This window comes from Lepus europaeus, chromosome 5 (genome assembly GCF_033115175.1).
Source record: "Lepus europaeus isolate LE1 chromosome 5, mLepTim1.pri, whole genome shotgun sequence".
In the NCBI taxonomy this organism is placed as follows: Eukaryota; Metazoa; Chordata; class Mammalia; order Lagomorpha; family Leporidae; genus Lepus; species Lepus europaeus.
In genome coordinates, this window is record NC_084831.1 from 5,782,862 (window position 1) to 5,802,699 (window position 19,838).

At 60.2% G+C, this 19,838-nt stretch overlaps 1 protein-coding gene across 1 annotated transcript; it reads right to left on the reverse strand.

The window, feature by feature from the left end:
• Nucleotides 1-19,629, reverse strand: GPR157 (G protein-coupled receptor 157). Its single transcript, XM_062190382.1, has 4 exons — nt 19,247-19,629; nt 6,397-6,610; nt 3,376-3,573; nt 1-3,020 (listed from the first exon to the last, which is right to left on the reverse strand). Exons 1-4 carry the CDS (start codon nt 19,627-19,629, stop codon nt 2,808-2,810), a joined length of 1,008 nt encoding a protein of 335 aa, XP_062046366.1. The 3' UTR covers nt 1-2,807.
• Nucleotides 19,630-19,838: the final 209 nt, after the last annotated feature.

A 19,838-nucleotide genomic window follows, 5' to 3' on the forward strand; every position in this document is an offset into this window, starting at 1 on the left:
TGGAAGAAAAATAATTTAATTTAATTTAACATCGGCGCCTGTGCAGCCCACACTGGACGGACAGCCAGGGTTTCCCCCACAGACCTGCAGGCACAGAAACCATGGCAACAGGTTTGTAAACACACAGGTTTTCCTGGGGACATACAGGGAGCTGTCTGCACCTTCAGCCTGGACCAGAGGATCTTTATTTATAAACACAAAACGGTTGAAGCGAATTTTTCAAAACCCTCGGAAGTAGGAGGAGGCAGAGTGGCTGGTGGGCCTGATCTGAGACCGGGGTTCAGACTGTGCAGAGCAGAGAGCCCTGGGGCCGAGAGGGGTCAGGGCTGGGGAGCACCTGCCGGGCGAGGGATGCAGCCAATGACACTAATGGGAGCCACCGGGGCCGAGCACCACCCAGGGAGCCCAGCCTCTGCCCGCCTGGAGACTGGGCCTCCACATGACCTCTCTCCCGCCCTCTCGGCCACCCCGAGACAAGCGGCAGCGTCACTGCCTGTGAGGTGGGCGGGCTGCAGGCCCAGCCTAAGGCACTAGGACAATCCTCCCCCCACCCCCAACAGGCTCGCCACCCTGCAGGGGAGCCCATAGGCTGGGCAGCGGCGGAAGCCGGGAACACTCCAGCTGTGGCTTTTTTGAGGTTTTCGGCCAGGGCAGCACACCAGCAGAGAGAATTTGAGCCTGGGGCACCTGGAGCTGGTGTTCTCTGAGCACCCAAGACGGCAAACCAAAGGGAAACCGGCCTCCGCCTCCAGCCACACCGCTGCATGTGCAGGCGCCCCCTGCTGGGCATGGCTAGTCTAACACCTGCGTTAGAATCCGATTTTTTTTTTTTTAATTTTCATCTATTTGAAAGGCAAAGGAGAGAGAAAGAGAGAATCTTCCATCTGCTGGTTCACTCCCCAAATGCCTGCAACAGCCAGGATCTCCCATGTGGGTGGAGGGGCCCTAGCACTTGAGCCATCCTCTGTTGCTTCCCAGGGAGCTAGATCGGAAGCAGAGCGGCCAGGACTCAAACTCGGGATGCAGGCACCCCAAGCAGTAGCTTAACCTGCAGGGCCACAACACCACCCCCCCCCCCGGGATCATCTTCTTTCAAGGCAAACTCCTGAATGCGCCATTCTAGAAGCGCCACTGAAGGTTTCCCCCTGTTCTGTGACCGGGAAGTTGCCGGCACAGAGACCCACGCCTGCTGCTGTGAGTAGACGGCCCCACAGCCGAACAGCCCAGAGCATTCTTTGAGTCCCAAGGGGACGTTCGCCACCTGCTGGCTTCCAGAAAGAAATCTGTTTCCAAAGGAAACCACACCCAAGTGTCCTGGACTCAGTCCTCTACGTCACTGTTCCTGGTGGTGCAGCGGGGTAAGCCGCTCCGGGGACACCCCCCCCCCCACATGAGTGCTCCCTGCTGATACGCCTGGGAGGTGGCGGGTTGTGGCCCACATACTTGGGCCCCTGTCACCCACATGGGAGACCCGGATGGAGTTCCTGGGTCTTGGCCCAGCCCCAGCTTCTGCAAGCATCTGGCCATGAACCAGTAGATGGGCGATCTCTCTGTCATTCTGCCTTTCAAATAAAGTGATTAAGTTAAAAAATAAATAACTATTCCTTTTCCTCATATAGATTTTATTCTTGAGAGTACAACAGGAATTGAGAGCATGGCCTGATTCTGTCTTTAATCCAGAAGCTTTGGATGAGGCTCGGGAAGTCACTTCCGTTGTGCGGCTCAGGTGCTGTCCCAGGGGAGTCACCAGCTGTCGGATGCACCTGCCCGTGCCCAGCCTCCCGAGGGCTCCCTTCTGAGCCCACAGCCTCTAGACTTAACAGAGAAATTCTCTTCTGAGATAAGAGGAGAGTGTTAGGTGGAAGAGCCAGAGAGAATATAAGGATGCCTCATTTGAATCCTTGTTATAAATGTAAATAATTACCCCAGGATCCCTGTCGCCACCAAAGACGCTAAATCCTAACACCTTCACCTTCAGAGAGGAGCCCGTGTGTGGGTCACTCACTGCCTCTCTGCTCCCCTGTCCCCCCCCCCCCACATAAACTAGCAGGTGCATTAAGGCAGATCCCCTCCCCACTCACCCCAGTTTAGTCTTCCTCAAAACAGGCAGACCTGGGGAGAGAGGGAGGGTCGGGGTGGGCGTCCCCACGGCTTCCCTGAGATTCCTCTTCCTGCCCCCGGGCCCAGCCCCTGCCCTCAGGAGGGAGGCTGTATCGTGAGTGACAGTGCCTGGCGGAGGCAGGAGTCGGTTCTGGCCTGAGCTGGGGTCCAAACACAGTCTACTTCCGGGGCTGGTCACTCACATGCCGGGAGTCCAGGAGGCCCTGAGACACTGCGGCGGGCAGCTGTGCTGGGCTGTGCTGGGCTGGCGCTCACTGCACAATCTGCAGCCTGTGACCGGCTCCCCTGCTACCCCGGGGGCTGTGCAGGGTCGGTGGAGTTTCAGTGAGGGTGTCCTCAGGATGGGGGCACGGGTGCGGCTCTCCCACTTTGTAAACAGCGGCCGTGGGGCCTCAGGACCCCCAGGCCCGCGGGCCCACATGCCTGCCGGGGGTCACATTCCATCGGCTGCCCTGAATCCCACGCCGGCTTCACGCGGGGAGCCAGGTGTGGGTGGGACACGCCGACTGAGGTCTGGAGGTAGAAGCTGAGCTGGCAGTGTCCCGCCGCCAGGGGGCGCGAGTCTCACCGGTGGGGGCTCTGGGCGCAGCAGGCAGCTGCCCCCGCTTCCTGCAGCGGGCCGAGGCGCGCAGAACCGCGGTCCCCGGAGAGGCGGCATCTGTGCACAGACCAGCAAGGGCACAAGCTCAGGTGCTGGGGAGTTCCCCCGCGGTCCGTCTGGGTGGCTGGGGGTCTCCAGTCTTGGAGAGTGCGGGAGCCCCGGGAGTGCTGGCTGGGGTCTCGGCCGTCGGCTGGGGACAGCAGCAGCAGCAGAGCGAGAAGAGCCGCGTGCGGATGGCGCGGGTGCACAGCACGAACATGATGCAGTTGGCGCCTCCCTGGAAGGTGTTCCCGATCCCCTGCGGGCAGGAGAGGAGAGGCTGGAGCCAGCCGCCCCCGGCCTGGGAGCTGGGAGCTGAGGCAGCCCCACGGCCCCTCTGCCCACCCCCGAGGCTGGTCTGGGAGGAGCTTGGCCACAGGGGCTGGCCCAGACCTCTGTCCAGGTCTTCTGGGTTGAGAAGGACCCAGCATCAGTCAACTCTGTGACAGCCACTACACCTCCAGGCTCCCGAAGTGCATGAGAACCACACCCGCCCTCCTGCTCGGCTCTGCCAGGCCGGCTGGGGCTGACGGGCCCGCGGCGTGGGTATGAGCGTGGGCGTGAGGTCGTGGGGGAGGGGCAGGCTGGGCCGCGGGCCGCGGGGGCGGACCTACGTGCAGAACGACCAGCACCGGCAGGCGCACGGCCGGGGAGCCGCACAGGGTCAGCACGAAGCGCACGGTGCTCCAGATCCGCAGGCAGATGAAGATGAGCGGGATGAGCACCAGCTTGGTGTCGGCCACGGAGGCGGTGCGGCGCTGCAGCTGGTGGGCCTCGCACAGGATGGGCCGGTACTCGGAGAGGGCGGCGCGCTGCGCGGGACATGGGCAGGGCGTGAGCCCGGCGCCCTCCGCCGCGCCCGCCCCTGCCTTCCCCTAGCCTGGGCCACGGCCCGGCCCGCACCGCGCGTCCCCCAGGGTGTCCCGGGGCTGTCTGAAACGGCTCACCGAGGCCTCTCCGCCACCGGACACCCGGCCCTCCCAGCCCGAGGCAGGGCCCACCGGCCGCAGCTGCTCAGCAGAGCCGCGATCCGGACACCTCTGCCCACTGCCAGCCACACCTGGCCCAGGCACTGTCTCCATCTCTCCGGACAGACACCTTCCCTTCCCGGCTGCCTCCTCCCTCCCCGCTCCCCTCCTTCGTTGTGTCCGTTCTAATTCCCGGTACCCCGGCAGCGGCTTTGACGGCCAGAGTAGATCAGCCACGTCCTGCACCCAAGGGCCTTTGGGGGCCCCATTTCAGTGTCCCCTGTGACCTTCCATCGGGGCAACTCTGGCTTCGCTCTGACCTCACTCCCCCCCCCACCCCCCATGCCTTCCGTCCCCAGGTAGCCAGGCACTCCCACCTGGCACCATTGCAGCAGCTGTCCCTGCCCTGGGAATGCCCTTCCTCACCCGGCTCTCACCCCAGCAAGTCTCTGCTCTAAGTCAGCTCGGGATGAGGCCTGGTGAACCCCTCGCAGGGCGCAGGCGCAGCTCGCACCGTCCCAGCCCTGCGGCATCTTACTTGGTGTCTGCTTTCCTTAGCTATTATTCTTTTTGAAAGATAGATTTATTTACTTACTTATTTGAAAGGCAGAGTGACAGAGAGGGAGAGAGTGGGGGTGGGGAGGAAGAGAGAGAGAGAGAGCGAGCTTCCATCTGCTCATTCACTCCCCAGATGGCTGAACAGCGAGGCCGAGCATGGCCGAAGCCAGGAGCCTGGAGCTCCGTCCCGGTCTCCCACGTGGGAGGCAGGGCCCGCACACTTGAGCCATCTCCTGCTCCCTTTCCGGATGCATCAGCAGGGAGCTGGATGGGCCATGGAGCAGCCGGGCCTCAACCTCACCAGTGGTGGCTTAACCCTCTGCGCCACGATGCCGGCCCCGCCTCACGCTTGACCCTCGGCTGTCACTCGGCCTCCTCCCTCATGCTCATGGCTCGTGCTGGCCCTCCCCCTCCGGAATGCAGCCCCCCAGGACCCAGCTCTGCTTGGTCCCCAGCGGGCCTGCCCCACAGGAAGGGCAGTGAGGAAAGGGGAGCTCGCACCATCCCTGGCGTCCCTGTTCCCGGGGAAAGACAGATGAAAAAAACTCATAACCAAGACGCGTATTTGAGCCTCGGCCTGTGTCTGGGACACTGAAGGCCTGGGTGAGGGGAGGGGCCTGGGTGTCCAGCAGCACCCGTGTCCTGGAGAGCCGCCGGCCTGGGCGTCTGCACGCCCGAGCCTCTGAGAGCACCTGCACGGAGCACCCTCCCCTCCTGCAGCCTCCAGGGGCAGCCCAGAGACTGGACACCCCGCCCACCTGCCTGGGAGCTCCGCCCACCTGCCTGGGAGGTGGCGTGGGCTGGGGGTAGGGGGAGCTGGGCTGCCCCTCCCTAGCACAAAGCGTGCTCCCGGCATTTTATTTTTAGCTCTGTTCCCACCCAAAGACAGGAGGAGCTTGCACACCTGCACCTCCTTGCCCACGGTTCTTTGCTGTTTTCTGAAAACACCTGCCCAACTGTAGAAGAGGATCCACGGTCATGTGCAGGGTTCAGCCTCGCAGGCATGGACCCTCCACCACCTACACACACACACACACATGCACACACACACGCACACGCACGCACACAGGGCGTCCCCGGAGGGCACAGCCTGGCGGAGCTCCTGAGAGCCTTCAGAGGGGCAGTGGAAGAGGCGGGAGGTGAGACGGGCACTCGCTACTCGGCCGGAGACTGACCATAAGGCCTCGAAGAGGATTCAGCCCGTCTGGCCAGCCCCTGCCAGGTGCAGCCAGAGCGCCCGTGAGGCAGCCTGGGCGGCAGGGCAGGGGAGGCTCAGGTAAACAGGGAGAAGCAGAAGGCTGGGCCTGGAACACAGGAGGGGAGACAGGTGTGCTTAGGGGCCCTCGGTGCAGACAGCTGCAGGGGCGCCCTCGGGCAGAGACGCCCCACACACAGGGCGCACAAGGGGCCGCCCCCCAGCCTGCAGCATGGGCTGAGCCTGCATTCACGGCGATCCCTCAGAACCCCTCTCACTGCCTGGCCCCTGGCCACATTCACCTCCTGCCAGGGCCGCTGGGGGCGGGACCCTGAGCCCACACCACAAACGGCACCGCCACACAGCGCCTTCCCGCCAGCAGCCGCTCAGCAGAACTCGTGCCGGTGGCCGAGGGCAGGCTCCCCTGGCCGGGAGGAGGCCCCTGCTTGCACACTGAGTGGGTCTGTGCTGTGAGTGGCACCACGTAAGTTATTTTGTGTCTAAAGGGAGGAAACGGAACGACTGGGCCACGTTGTGGGAGCAGAGCCACTCTACTTTCTGGCCGGCCCAGCCCGTTGACGTCTGAATTCCTGGAAAGCCTGCCACCAAGGGCGGGCGCCATCCTGATCCCGGATGGGCCGGGTGAGTCCTCTGCATCACAGATTACGAAATCCCGTCCACTTCCGCTTTGGATGCAGCCTCGCGTTTTCTCTGAGTTCCCCCAGTGTCCACGCGGGGGCAGTGCAGCGCCACGGCTGAGAGCACCGTGCTGGCTCTGGGCTCTGACCCCACCCGAGCAGGAACAGCAGAGCACGGAGCTGGCCACCTGGTGGACCCCAGGGTGCCGGATGCACGGTCCGGTCCCCGGGCCTGTCACTGGTCCCGGCCCCAGACGCCGCCCGCCTGGCACCTACCGCTCTGTTGATGTGCTTCCTGACCAGGAGGTACAGCACGGGCAGCGTGACGTAGGCCAGTATCTCCCACAGCTTCCCCGTCAGCAGCATCCACAGCACGTGGTCCTCAGCCTCCAGGTCGATCCAGCACCAGCCCACGGACACGTCGGAGGCGTCGTAGCCGATCTTCTTCAGAGTGACGGCCGCTACGGTGATGGCCAGCGGGACCCCCCAGCTGCGGAAGAGCAAGGAGGAAGCAGGCACCCAGGTCAGACTGGCACTCCCCGCAGCGTGGGCACAGGGTGCTCTGGGGAAGGCAGACGGTGCTCCCCGAGGATCTGACTGTCCTAGAAACACAGGAAGGGCAGGTGTTGCCTGGAGCCGCCTTCTAAAGCACAGCTCCCGAGATCCTTGGAGACGGGTGCTGGAATGTGCGGCATGGTGAGGGCTGGATCTGGCCTCCAGCTCCTTCCCCACCCAGAGGAGCCTGGGCACTGGTGTCTGTCCATTCGCACACACGCCAACGGTCGCTCCTCCCTCCCGCCCCAGGCCAGCTCTTGGGCTTGCCTAGGGGAGCTCCAGCATCCCTCACACCTGCAGGGTCTGGAGGGGGACCTGTGGGCAGGTGCAGCCATCTGCCTGGGGACGCCTTGCTGTGTAGGACGGAGCGTGGCCTGACCAGGGGCAGGCGTGCCCTCGGACGCATAGAGCTTGGGCAGCGCTGGGCTCAGCTTTCTGGAGTCTACCTCCCCAGCAACACAACGGTGAGCAGGTCCAAGTTCCACAGGCCCCTCCCCCAGGGTCCCTGCCCTATCTCCCCCTTACAAGGCAGCTTGAATGGGTTCAGGGGAACCCCGAGAGCTATGTGGGCTCCTGAGGTGGGAAGCACATGGGCAGTGTGGAGCTCGGACTCTGATCAAGCAAGTCATTTAGCTCCAATGGGCTGGTGTTTTCTGCAAAGCGGGACTGGGGACCGCACTTGCAGCAGGGCCAGGCCCGGGCCACCGTGGGAATACACGAACAAGCCCGGGTGTGGGGCACAGGCTGCTGTCACCACTGCCGTGAGAGCTGCGTCTTGTTGTCCAGGATTTGGGTCTGGGGTGCAGGTGTTGCGCGAGGCTCAGGTGGCTCCTGCCCACAGGACCAGGACAGCAGTGCCCAGGTCCTGGGTCAGGGGCCTGGGGAACACAGTGGCAAGTAAACGGGACAAGGCTGTCAGCGTCACCTGGAACATTTTTAGGTTTAGAAAGTTATATTTTGAGGGGCACCAATCCTGTCCTGGTTGCCCCTCTTCCAGGCCAGCTCTCTGCTGTGGCCCAGGAAGGCAGTGGAGGATGGCCCAAGTCCTTGGGCCCTGCACCCGCATGGGAGACCAGGAGAAGCACCTGGCTCCTGCCATCGGATCAGCGCGGTGCGCCGGCCACAGCGCGCTACCGCGGCGGCCATTGGAGGGTGAACCAACGGCAAAAGGAAGACCTTTCTCTCTGTCTCTCTCTCACTGTCCACTCTGCCTGTCAAAAATTAAAAAAAAAAAGAAAGTTATATTTTGAGGGCTCTGGGCCAGGACTGAAATGAAGTCGTGGGTCAACCATGAGGTCAAAGTTCCATGAGCGGTTCGAGTCCCGGCTGCTCCACTTCCAATCCAGCTCTCCGCTGTGGCCTGGGGAAGCAGTGGAAGATGGCCGAAGTCCTTGGACCCCTGCACCCACACGGGAGACCCAGAAGAAGCTCCTGGCTCCTGGCTTCGGATCAGCCCGGTGCCGGCTGTTGCAGCCACTTGGGGAGTGAACCAGCGGATGGAAGACCTCTCTCTCTCTCTCTCTCTCTCTCTCTCTGCCTCTGCCTCTTTGTTACTCTGCCTTTCAGATAATGATGATGATGGTGGCGATGATGATGGTAAAGTTCCACGTGAATCGGCTGCTGACAGCAGGCTGGGAGAGGCCAGAGCTTCGGCAAGGCTCTCCCAAACTCCACGGGGCCAGCAGGGGGAAGGGCAAGATGGGGATGCAAGAGAGAAGGCGAAGGCCTGGGTGCAGGGAGCCTTCAAAGAGGGGGTGCCCTGGTCCCCTCACTGGGCTCCGTGGGGACACGCAGGAGCACCGAGGATGCCGTCACCACTGTCCTCGGTGTCCCCCGCCCCACGAAGTCCCAAAGCACAGGGGAACAGAAGGACCACAAAACTCAAAGCTCACGAGAAAGGCACCAGGTCTACCAGGAGCTTGTCCCCTTATTAAGTAATTTTGTTATTTACCTGTTTTGTTTGAAAGGCAGAGAGACAGACAGGGTGGAGAAAGCCCTTCCATCCCCCGCTTCACTCCCCAAATGCCCTCAGCAGCCAGGCCTGGCCCAGGCGGAAGCCAGGAGCCAGAAGCTTCCTCTGGTTCTCCCACGTGGGCGGCAGGAGCCCAGGCCTTCGAGCCGTGCTCGGCTGCCTCCCAGGCACGTGCGCAGGGAGCTGGGGCGGGAAGCAGGCACCCCGACTTCCCCACTGGCCCACACGCCCGCCCTGGGCTCGAACATTGTGAGCACTTGCTCTGTGCAAAGCTGTTTATCGGGCTAATATGTCGGTGCCACCCTGCGTCTCTGTAAGAAAGGCGTGTCATTGTAGAACTCCTGACACCTGGGACGTCAAGACTTCAAAAGTCACACTCTGCGCTCCGAGGGACAAAGGGCTTGAAGCCCCAGCATCGGAAACAGCACCTGGCACCGGCGATGCATGGACGGATGACTGACCAGAGTCTGAGCCGAGCACCTGTGCCGGCATCCTCGGGCCACTCCTCAGGAACCCTCACAAGGACGCTGCAGAGGAGGGGATGAGCTTCTCAGGGAGCCAAGTGCTGTCCCCTCACTTGATGCTCGCAGGACTCCTCTAGGGAAGTCTGGGCGGGGGACAGCACTGTGTGTAGGGACAGTCACCCTGAAAGCCAGACACAGGGAGAGCGGCAGACGCCCATGATGGCTCCCGGCTCCGGCTCCCGACTCTCCTTGGGGAGGGGCTCAGGTGGGAGTCCCACCCCCAACGTGTATCCCCGTGGGCCTTTCCGGAAAACCCGGGGCCCACACAGCCACAGGCCCACACCCTCCAGTTTCGGGTTTATAGGTCAGTGCTACCGAGTGATACATCGCCATGGCATTGCTAGGGTGTGCCGGGAGCTGAGCGGGTGTTGGGACACAGCCAGTGAGGAGAGCGACTAGGGAGAGGGTTTTCAAAGGGTCAAGGGCGTGGGCGTGATCGATCTGGTTGTGTGAACTTGAGCAGAGATTACAGCAGCCACGCTGGGTGCAGAACCTGCTCCGGGAGGTGTTTCAGCGGGAGGTGCTCAGAGGGAGTACCCCGGAGTCTGTGAGAATGGAGTAGGAGGAGAGAGCGACGATCCCACAGAGCAGGCTGGGCTGGACTGGTCAGCAGTGGGCAGGCAGCGGGAGGCGGGCATGGTTTCATAACCAGCTCTTAGGGGTGCAGACCATGGCTCAAGGACTTGGGGCCCTGCCACCAGCTTGGGAGACCTGGATTGAGCTCCGGGCTCCTGGCTTCGGCCTGCCCAGCCCTGGCTGTTGTGGGCAGTCGAGGAGTGAACCAGGGCTGTGTCTGAAATGAAATAATTTTTAAAAAAAGTTAAAGGTGTTCTAAATCTCACTGATGCTAATGACAATAAAACAGACAATGTTCCTTACTGCCAATCCCACCTCGGCGCTGGACCCTCACCAATGTTTTTGTCAGTTTTTTGGCCCAACCTGGGTACCCACAGCCCACCCTGGCGTGTGCTCTGCCCAGGAGAGCATCATGGGAAGCTAGCTGGTGCTTTGTTTTCTAAACGCGGTGAGAAGGAAGGAAGGAAGCACCGCGCTCGGCTGGCCGGTCACTGCCTGGTGGCACCGCAACTTCTCTGCCGTTCCCACCTCTTCCGCCGCTGCCCCCTGGACTCCTGCTTCCTCCTTGGCTCTGCAGAGAGCCCTTGTCTGTGCCATTAACATTTTCTCTATCACTTTCCTAACTCCGGATCAGCACATCCTAGCCAAGGCCTATTTTCTTCAAATAAAGTTTTATTATAGCACGCCCAGCCCTGTTCAGGTACACATCGGGGGAGGCGAGACGTCAGAACCCAGAGGGCACTGACCTTGACCGCGGGGCTGAAAATACTCCCGGGTGCTTTGTGGGAGAGTCCGGGCGGCCTCTGCTCTGCACAACCAACAAAGCAATGGTCTGCAATTTAATTTTTTAAAGATTTACTTATTTATTTTATTTGAAAGACAGAGTGATGAGAGAGAGAGCGAGAGCGAGAGCGAGAGCGAGAGAGAGAGAGAGAGAGAGATCTTCCACCTGCTGATTCACTCCCCAAATGACCTTAGGGCTGGAGCTGGACCAGGCAGGAACCCAGAACTCCACTGGGGTCTCCCGTGTGGGTGGCAGGGGCTCAAGTACTTGGGATCCTCAGCTTCCTTCCCGGACGCATTAGCAGGAAGCTGGCTGGGAAGTGGAGCAGCCAGACTTGAACCAGTGCTCACATGCGATGCCAGTAACGCAGGTGGCGGCTGAACCGGGGCACCACAGTGTCTGCTGCTGTGATTTGATTTTTAAATACTGGCTGCGTCTAACAGTCAGCTCCCAGAATTCCCTACAATTAGACCTCTAGAGCGTGGCTTTAGGACGCCACCGGGCAGAGAGCCAAAAGGGGGACTTTTGGAGGTGCCCCTGGTTCTGGGCGAGGACAGAGTCTGTTTTTGGGAATCTCAGAGGAAGCTGAGCTGTCTCTGGCCAGGGCGCAGCCTGAGCTGCAGGGGGCTGAATCCCGCAGGTGCTCCGCTGACAGGTGCGGTGTAATTCCTGCTTCCCACAAACCCGCACCTCCAGTTCTCCAAAGTCAAAACAGGCCCGATGCAGCTTAGGAGCAGAGGGGACCAAGTGGGGCTGGTTACTGCCTGGAAACGGCTGGGGCCCGAGGGGTCTCCCTGACACCCACATGTGGGTGGCCCAGAACAGCCAGGGGGCTGCCAGCCTGTGTGTGTGAACCCTTGCTGCCCACATGCTAACCGAGACTGGCAAATCGGCGCCCCAGCCTGTCACCTGGGGAGCAGGTGGGGAGATGCTAGGCCTTGAGCTATCCTCGAATATTTTATAAATGTGGAAGAGGCCCCAGCAGGGGTGAGCCAGCTGCTCATCCTCAGACCCCAGACTGAACAGCAGCTCCTGCGGAGGCATGGGTGTGACCATGGTGGGGGCACCAGGACAGGTGCTGGAAGAGGCCCTGGCCCCCCAAGGCCCCTGCTCTCCAGACTTGGGGTCTGCCTAGACAGGATGCCCGGAAACCACGTGTTGAGCAGAATCTGCACACAGAGCAGGGTTCTGACAGCTCCTCCCGGACGGATGTGCTGGCCCCAGCTCTGAGCTGTGTGCTTGGGAACTGAGGTCATCCCTGTGGCCACGTCTGCCCTGCGAGGCAGTTATGGGCTGAGTTATGGCCCCCCCGGCACTCCTCTGTTGAAGTCCTGACCCTGGCGATTCAATTAAGATGAGGTCAAGAGAGGGAGCCTTAACCCAGGGTGCCTGCATCCGTACACGGAAAAAGGCAAGGAGGCTGGGACACAGACCCACTCGGAGCGGAGCAAGCCTGGGAGCCAGCCCTCAGGAGAACCAGCCCCGCCTACACCTCCCACTCGGACTTTCAACCCCCAGAACCATGGGGCAATCAGCCCACGTTGTGCAAGCGCCAGCTGTCAGCGCCAGCGCCAGCGCCAGCGGGGCTACTTTGTCATGGCAGCTGCACCTCTGCAGGAGGCACGTGCCTGGGGCGGGCGCCCTGTTCCCAGAGGTGAGAGAATGAATGGGAGACAAACACCACACCCAGACTGGGCAGGGGCGGCGAGCACCAACAAAAACCACGCACATCTGTCCCAGGCTTAGTGCCGTTCCACATCCTTGTGGTGCTTTTTTCTTTATAATGGTTTATTTATTGAAGAGGGAGAGGGAGAGGGAGAGGGAGAGAGAGAGAGATTTTCCATCCACTGGTTCACTCCTCAAATGCCCCTACAACAGCCAGGGCTGAGTCAGGCTGAAGCCAGGAGCCCAGAACCCACTGAGCCATCCTTACTGCCGCCCAGGGTGCACATCAGCAGGAAGCCGGACTGCAAGGGGAGCAGGGACTGGAGTCCAGGCGCTGTGGCTTGGGAAGCAGGTGTCCCGAGCAGTGACTTAGTGCTGCACCTCCCACTGCACCTGCGCATCTCCGGAGGCTGGCATCTGCTGGGAAAAAACAAAGCCTCCCCCCGCCTGGGCTGGGGCAGCTTAACTCAAAAATGCTTTGCGAGGACAACCCTGGTGCAACAATGTGTCCATTTATTTAATTTGGGGCAGCCGAGCTGGGGGAAGCCCAGCTGCAGGGGGTGAGGCCTGGCGATTGGCTGCCTGGAGGATTTTCTCCCCGAACAATGGACACTCATTGTCCAACGCATGGACCAGAGAGCTAGGACGTGGGAGAAGTTCAGGGAGTCGGCCACTGGCCAGGTCACCATGAGGTCACTCACTTGCAGTTTGGGCCACAGAAACCAGGGGAAGGGGGTGGTACTTTCAAATGCACATCACCCCACCCCCTGCCCCAGTGTCACCGACTGTGGCCTCGGCTCAGAACTGCTTCCCTGCACCTGGGCCCTGGCCGGTTCTGTCCGTGAAGGTCGCAGGGACAGGCTCTGCTCTCGGCCCCTTGGTGCTGGTGCCTGGCCCCCGACGTGGGCTTCCCAGTCACACAGCAGTGGCCTCTGAACAGAAACCAGGTCAACTCATTCTCCAGGGGGCACTGACTGCGGAGCCACTCTGTCTGTCTCTCACCCAGCCCGGTTCCTGCGGCTGTAAAGGAATTCAGAGAGAAAGGTTTTTATTTGGCTCAGAGTTCTAGCCAGGAGTGAGGGTCATCCATGGCAGAGGGTGGACGAGCAGGTGCAGGTACCAGCGAGCAGGTGCAGGAAGATGGAGACAGGCCGGGGACCGTACCAGCAGCGCCTACTCCTGCAATGCTGCCACTGACCCTTCAGGAAGCCGGTGTGCCCGTGGCCCAATCGCCTCTGAGTTCTGTTACAACAGCAGTGACATTTCAACATGAGGCGACATTCAAACCACAGCGGGGCGAAGGACCTGCAGGCCGGCCCCACCGTCAGCTCGTTCCAAATTATAGAACCTGGAAGTGTTCCCGCCAGGGCCTGGTTCCCCTTTTCGCTGCACTGGGACTTCCCACACCCCAGAACAGTTTTTACGGTGAACTTGGGGTGCCACAGACCCCAGGCAAGTGCCAGGGGCTAGGAGGGCACGTGAGTGAACAAGTCATTGTCACGGCCACTCGCACCTGAGTGGACGGCTGGAGACCTGCTCAGCCAGGACCCATACTTCCGGCCTGGCAAGCTGAGCCACCCCCACCGCCCACCACTGCCCCTGTTCTGGGAGACCGCGGACTGATCCTGGCACCGTGGGGGACCCAGTGGAGGTGGGGCTGAATCCGCTCCTGCTGACCCTGTTCCGGCTTCACCCAGGGGGCCTCCGCCATCAGGGCAGGACCTGCTGTGGGAAGGCAGGTCAGCAAGTCACCGTGTGGGAGGCCAGGGGATGGTTTCGGGCTCGGCTTAGGAAAGGAGTCCGGTCCCTCCCGCAGGTGGGGCTGTGAACACTCGGCTGCAGGTGTATTTCCACACAGGGTGAGTACAGGGCGGGGCGCCTGCCTGCCTTGACACTCAAGATGCGGTAGGAGGACTTGTTAAGCAAGGCGTCCCTTTGAAGGCGAGTGTTTTCTCAGCACCTTTGAAAAGGCAGCCAGGGTGGGCCTTCAGCCTGTCAGTTCAGACACACGTGGCTCACGTCATCGTGCCCGGGTGGCAGACCCGGCTTCACTTCTTGACTCCAGCTTCCTGCCAGGGCCAACCCTGGGAGGCAGCGGTGATGGCTCAAGTGACCTGGTTTCTGCCACTCCTGTGGGAGACCCGGATTGAGCTCCGGGCTCTGGCCTGGTCCTGCATTGAAGGGTGAATCAGCAAAATGGGCACGTCCTCTCTCTCTCTGTCCCCCCCCCCCAAGCTTTCCAATAAGTAAATAAAGATCGTAAAAAAAAAAGGTGACAATAACAAACTAATTCACTTCCAAATAACGTCAGGATCAATGGATGCTGAGCCCCGGGGGCAGCGTGAGGGGCAGGGGCACGTACAGAACAGCCCGTGTCTCTTTTGAAGACCTTTATTAACCACAAACAACACAACAGCAACTCTGCAATGAAAGCACCTGGCGGGCCTCGCCGGGCCGAGCCATCGCAGCCACCATCGCCGGGAAGGGACCAAGCCAGAGCCGCCCCGTGGGGTCACCTACGGGGCAATGAGAACCGGCTCTGCCCAAAGTGTAGAACCCGAGGAAGCACCAGACAGACCTAATCGAGGGGCACTCCACAGAGGAACAAGCCTGCACGCTTCAAAAACGTCGGCACCATCACACGCCGAGAAAGGTGGAAGAATGTTCCGGGTTGGCACCTGGGAGCTAAGGCAACACAGAAGCCGGCATCTCCCCTTGCTGTCAGGGCCACTGCTGGACAGTGGACAAAACCTCGAGGCAGTCCACCCACCAGGGAGCAGCAGGTGCTTGTGGTTTGGTGAGAGGCTGCGTGTCCCTTATGGAAACACACACTTTGGTGGCCAGGGGTGGGTCACCTGCTCTGAAACCCGGCTCTCAACACCAGAATTCGAGGGGATAAAACTAGAGGGTGACACAGCAGTTTCCGGAGAGTCTGGCCAACTAGAAAGAGATGAGCAGCAAATTTATATCTCAAATTTTAAAAACAGGGGCTGGCATTGTGGTACAGTGGGTTAAGCTGCTGCCTACAATGCCAGCATCCCATAGGAGCATAGTTCAATCCTGGATTCTCCCCTTCCAATCCAGCTCCCTGCTAATGTGCCTGAGAAGGCAGTGGAAGATGGGCCAAGTGCTTGGGCCCTGCCACCCACATGGGAGTCCTGGAAGGAGCTCCAGGCTCCTGGCTTTGGCCTGACCCAGCCCCAGCCATGTGGTCATATTAGAAGTGAACCAGCAGATAGATGATATTCTCTCTCTCTCTCTCTCTCTCTCTCTCTCTCTCTCCCCTCCCCCAATGCTGCCTTTCAAATAGATAACTAAATAGATAACTAAATAAATAATTCTTTAAAAGATTGTTAAGGCTAACAGACAAGAACGAATCATAAAAGGGCACTGACTGTAGGGGATTTAGAACTAGATTCAGCGCTGACAGCCTGTGTGGGCTGTGGGCCACCTCCTGGGCGATGGGTGGAGGGTGAGCACTCGGCCCATCTCTGGGCTCCTGGCAAGTGTTGAGCTCATGAATGCACAGTGCTTTGCAACCCATCAGGAGCCAGAGGCAACTCAGGAAACACACGAGGCTGCAGTCCACGCCGCCCTCCTTCTGTGAGGAGTTTAAGATCTCTGTGAAGGGAGCTGTGTGGTAGCATGACACGGGCCCACTGGCTTCGCAGGCGTTTCCCTGGGAACTTGTGCATGGGCAGGATTCTCCCTAACCTCCTGTTTTCCCATGGCGGTCATTAGTTTTGGAGGTGACATTTTTCACTTCACATTTATGCTATTTTTTTTTTTTTTTTGACAGGCAGAGTGGACAGTGAGAGAGAGACAGAGAGAAAGGTCTTCCTTTGCCGTTGGTTCACCCTCCAATGGCCACTGCGGCAGGCGCATCTCGCTGATCCAAAGCCAGGAGCCAGGTGCTTCTCCCAGTCTCCCATGGGGTGCAGGGCCCAAGCACTTGGGCCATCCTCCACTGCACTCCCTGGCCACAGCAGAGAGCTGGCCTGGAAGAGGGGCAACCGGGACAGAATCCGGCGCCCTGACTGGGACTAGAATCCAGTGTGCCAGCGCCGCAAGGCGGAGGATTAGCCTGTTGAGCCACGGTGCCGGCCCACATTTATGCTATTTAGAAACTATGACTTGGGGCAGGTGTTGTGGTGCAGGTGCGGTAGGTTAAGCTGCTGCTTGGAACACGCACTCCTGGATCAGAGGGCTGGTTCGAGTCCCAGCTACTCCACATCCGATCCAGCTCCTTGCTAACGCACCTGGGAGGCAGCCAATGATAGTTTAAATCCGTGAGTTCCTGCTACCTGTGTGGGAGACCCAGATGGAGTTCCTGACTCCTGGTTTTCATCTAGCCCAGTCTGGCTATTGCAGCCATTTGGGGAGTGAATTGGCAATCGGCACTCTCTGTGTCTCTCTCTCTGTCACCCTGCCTTTCAAATAAGTATATAAATAAATCTTTAAAAATAAAATTGAAAATATGACTTATAGAATTTGCCAATATTTAATCGCTGCGTCTTTTTTTTTTTTAAGATTTATTTATATATTCAATAGAATGACAGAGAAAGAGAGAGACAGAGAGGCCTTCAATCTACTGGTTCACTCCCTAAATGGCCTCAACAGCCAGGGCTGGGCCAAGCTGAAGCCAGGAGCCCAGACTCCATCCGGGTCTCCATGTGGGTGGCAGGGAAGAAATCATTTGGTCCATCATCTGAGCTGTCCCAGGCACGTTAGCAGGAAGCTGGAACAGAAGCAGAGTAGCTGGGACTTGAACCGGCGCTCTAATATGGATGCTATCGCAAATGACAGCCGAGCATGGCCACAACGCTGGCCCCTGCATAACGTTTCTATGATGAAGGTCACAGGAGTTTTCTAGGACCGCACAGGTAACAAACGCAGAGAAAACTGAAAATCCTTATCACACCGTGGGTCACGGATCTTCCCAGCACATCACTTGCTCTCCTACAGAGTGGCCTGCAGCCTACAGTTCTTGTATTGTTGGACTTTGAGGTTGCTTCTGAATTCTCACCGTGCCAACAGGGCCTCAGCAAACTCCTCTGTGTGTACAGAACTGTATGCATTCTGGTTTCTCTCCTGAGACGGGGTCCCTGTAAAGAGGCATGGCTCCAGGGCATGAATGTATACTTCCCACAAGGCCATTTCCACCTGGATTGCTCATAATCCCACAACAGAGCCCTAGCTGTGCCAGCGTTTTCACAGTAAGATTCTGTGCTATGGGCTAGTGCTGTAGCCTGGCAGGTAAAGCTGCCGTCTACGATGTTGGCATCCCATATGGGCAACCAGTTTGAGCCCCAGCTGCTCTGCTTCTGATCCAGCTCCCTGCTAAGGCACCCAGGAAAGCAGCAGAGGGTGGTCCAAGTCCTTGGGCCCCTGCACCCATGTGGGAGACCCAGATGAAGCTCCTGGCTCCTGGCTTCAGCATGGCCCAGCCCTGGCTGTTGTGGCCATTTGGGGAGTGAACCAGTGGATGGAAGATCTCTCTCTTTATCTTTCTCGGCCTCTGTCTCTCCCTCTCTGCCTTTCAAACAAATAAATAAATCTTTTTTTAAAAAATCTGGTTCTTTTCTAATTTAATGAGATAATGGAACCTTGTTGTTAGACTGTTCTGAGTATTAACACGGCTAAACTGTTTTCCACAAATCTTTATCCACTGCTTTTCCTGTTTTGTCTGACTGTGTCCTTTGTCTATTTTTCAGGATATTTGTAGTTTTTTGTTTTTTTTTTTAAATCAGTTCCTAAAAGCTCCGCACAGAACAGAAATAGCAACCTTTTGTGCAGTCATCATTTAATATACTTTCTAAGACTGGAAGGTGTGAAGAAAACTGATGTTCAGTAGCCTGAAATAACTGGGGAAAAAAAAAGGTGGCGGACCGTGTAGTCTATGTCTGCAGACCAGACCGCTCACATCAGGACGACGGAGACAGAGAGAGACGTACACTGCGGACGCCTCAGGAGGGCGGTGGGCAGCTCCGGCTGGAGGATGCAGGGCAGTGTGTGCACCGGGGAGACCCACGTGCTGCCGACCCCTGCCAGACTCCCTGGCAGCCGGCACGCGGTGATGGTCTCTCCTAAGAAGCGGGTGGATCACAGTCCACAGATGTGGTGGACACTTGGCTGCTTTTCCATGGCCAGCAGTGGCCACAGAGGCCTCCCTGGAAGGAACTCTTGGCCAGCATCACAGGGTCCCTAACTCCGCACTCTGGCTCGCTAGGAAATCCCTCCTTCTTGTAGGAGCCGCCCCGACTCTGTTCATTATTTTAAACTGTGTCCAACATTTTTGGGAAACAGAAAGAGATTTCTTGCAAAGAAAGGTCCAGTCCTGGCTCCTGCTCAGAGGCTGGAGCACCCTGGTCTGACCCAACGTCAGGCCGGTGGGATGCTGGGCGGGGAGGGGGCATGGCGGTCCCTCTTCCCAGGGTCCCCACAGCACCTGGGACCCGAACAGCTGAGAAGCAGGCCACTCCATTTCTCAGGGACCAGCTGGGCTCCAACCAGCAGCCACCGGAGCCGGGGGTCAGGTGACTCTCCCCAGCTCGCTGCCCCAGCGTGTGACAGCAGGTGACCTGTCGCTACAAAGTGCTGACCATGCGGGCGAGTTTTTAATAGCAAGGGCCTCTCCTTGGGGCAGCGTTTGGTGCCCTCGCCTGCAGGAAGGAGAGGAAAGCGATGCCTCCCCTGGGCTCGGCACAGCGCGCAGGGAGATGGCAAACCCCGAAATCACACAGCAGGAGCCCCCTTACTCCCTGACACCCCCCCCCCCCAGCCGCCCCCTGTCTACACTCTACAAGGTCAAGTCCACCCAGACAAGGCGGCGGTGCCACACCCCGCGCGCTGCCCGGGCTCGGGCAGCAGAGAGTCCCGGGCCGCACGAGGCGGGTGCCCACCGGCACGCCGCCCCCCGACCCGGCTCTGGGGGCGAGCTCCGCGCCCAGGTGCCAGCCCCGCCGCGGGGCACGGGCTGGACCTCCGCCAGGCGGGGTGGGCCTGGGCGGGCGCTGGGGGTCGACGGAAAGCCGCGCCGCCACCACCCACCTGACGACGTGGAAGGCCCAGAGCAGGCGGTCGGGCCGGGGCGCGTGCGCGCCGTGCACGATGCTCAGATACAGGTAGAGTGCGACGGCCACGGTCCAGAAGAAGGAGCTGGTGTTGGCGAAGGTGGAGAGCGCGCCCTGCAGCACGCAGTCCCACGACGGGCCCGCGAAGTCCCGCAGCACCCCGTAGAAGTAGGAGGCGGCCGACAGGAGGTCCGCCAGCGACAGGAAGAGCAGCAGGCGCCGCGCGCGGCTGCGCAGGTCCGGCCACAGTGCGTGCGTGGCCACCAGCAGGCCCGAGCCGAGCGCGGAGAGCGCGCACGACAGCAGCACCACTGCGCGCTCCGACGGCACCAGCACGGTGGGCGGCGCAGGCGGCGGCATGGTCGGCGGGGCGGGGGCCAGGGTCGCCGCGCCGACGAGCCGGGCAGCCGCCGGCGTCTGGGCACCGAGGCGCCCGCGGGCAGCGTCCCGGCGCCCGCCCCGCCCGCGTCCCGGCCCCGCCCGGCAGGACGGAGCCCGGGCGCCTCGGCCTCAGCCCCGCCCCGGACCACGCCCCCGGACCTCCGAGCAACCCCCCCACCGCCGAACCC

Excerpts from the sequence above, each read along its gene's own strand:
- GPR157 (XM_062190382.1), bottom strand. The coding sequence starts at position 19,629 with ATGCCGCCGCCTGCGCCGCCCACCGTGCTGGTGCCGTCGGAGCGCGCA. Across the intron at positions 3,574-6,396 it reads GGAAGCACATCAACAGAGCG|CGCGCCGCCCTCTCCGAGTA; the intron begins GTAGGTGCCAGG and ends TGTCCCGCGCAG. Across the intron at positions 3,021-3,375 it reads CGGTGCTGGTCGTTCTGCAC|GGGATCGGGAACACCTTCCA; the intron begins GTAGGTCCGCCC and ends TCCTGCCCGCAG.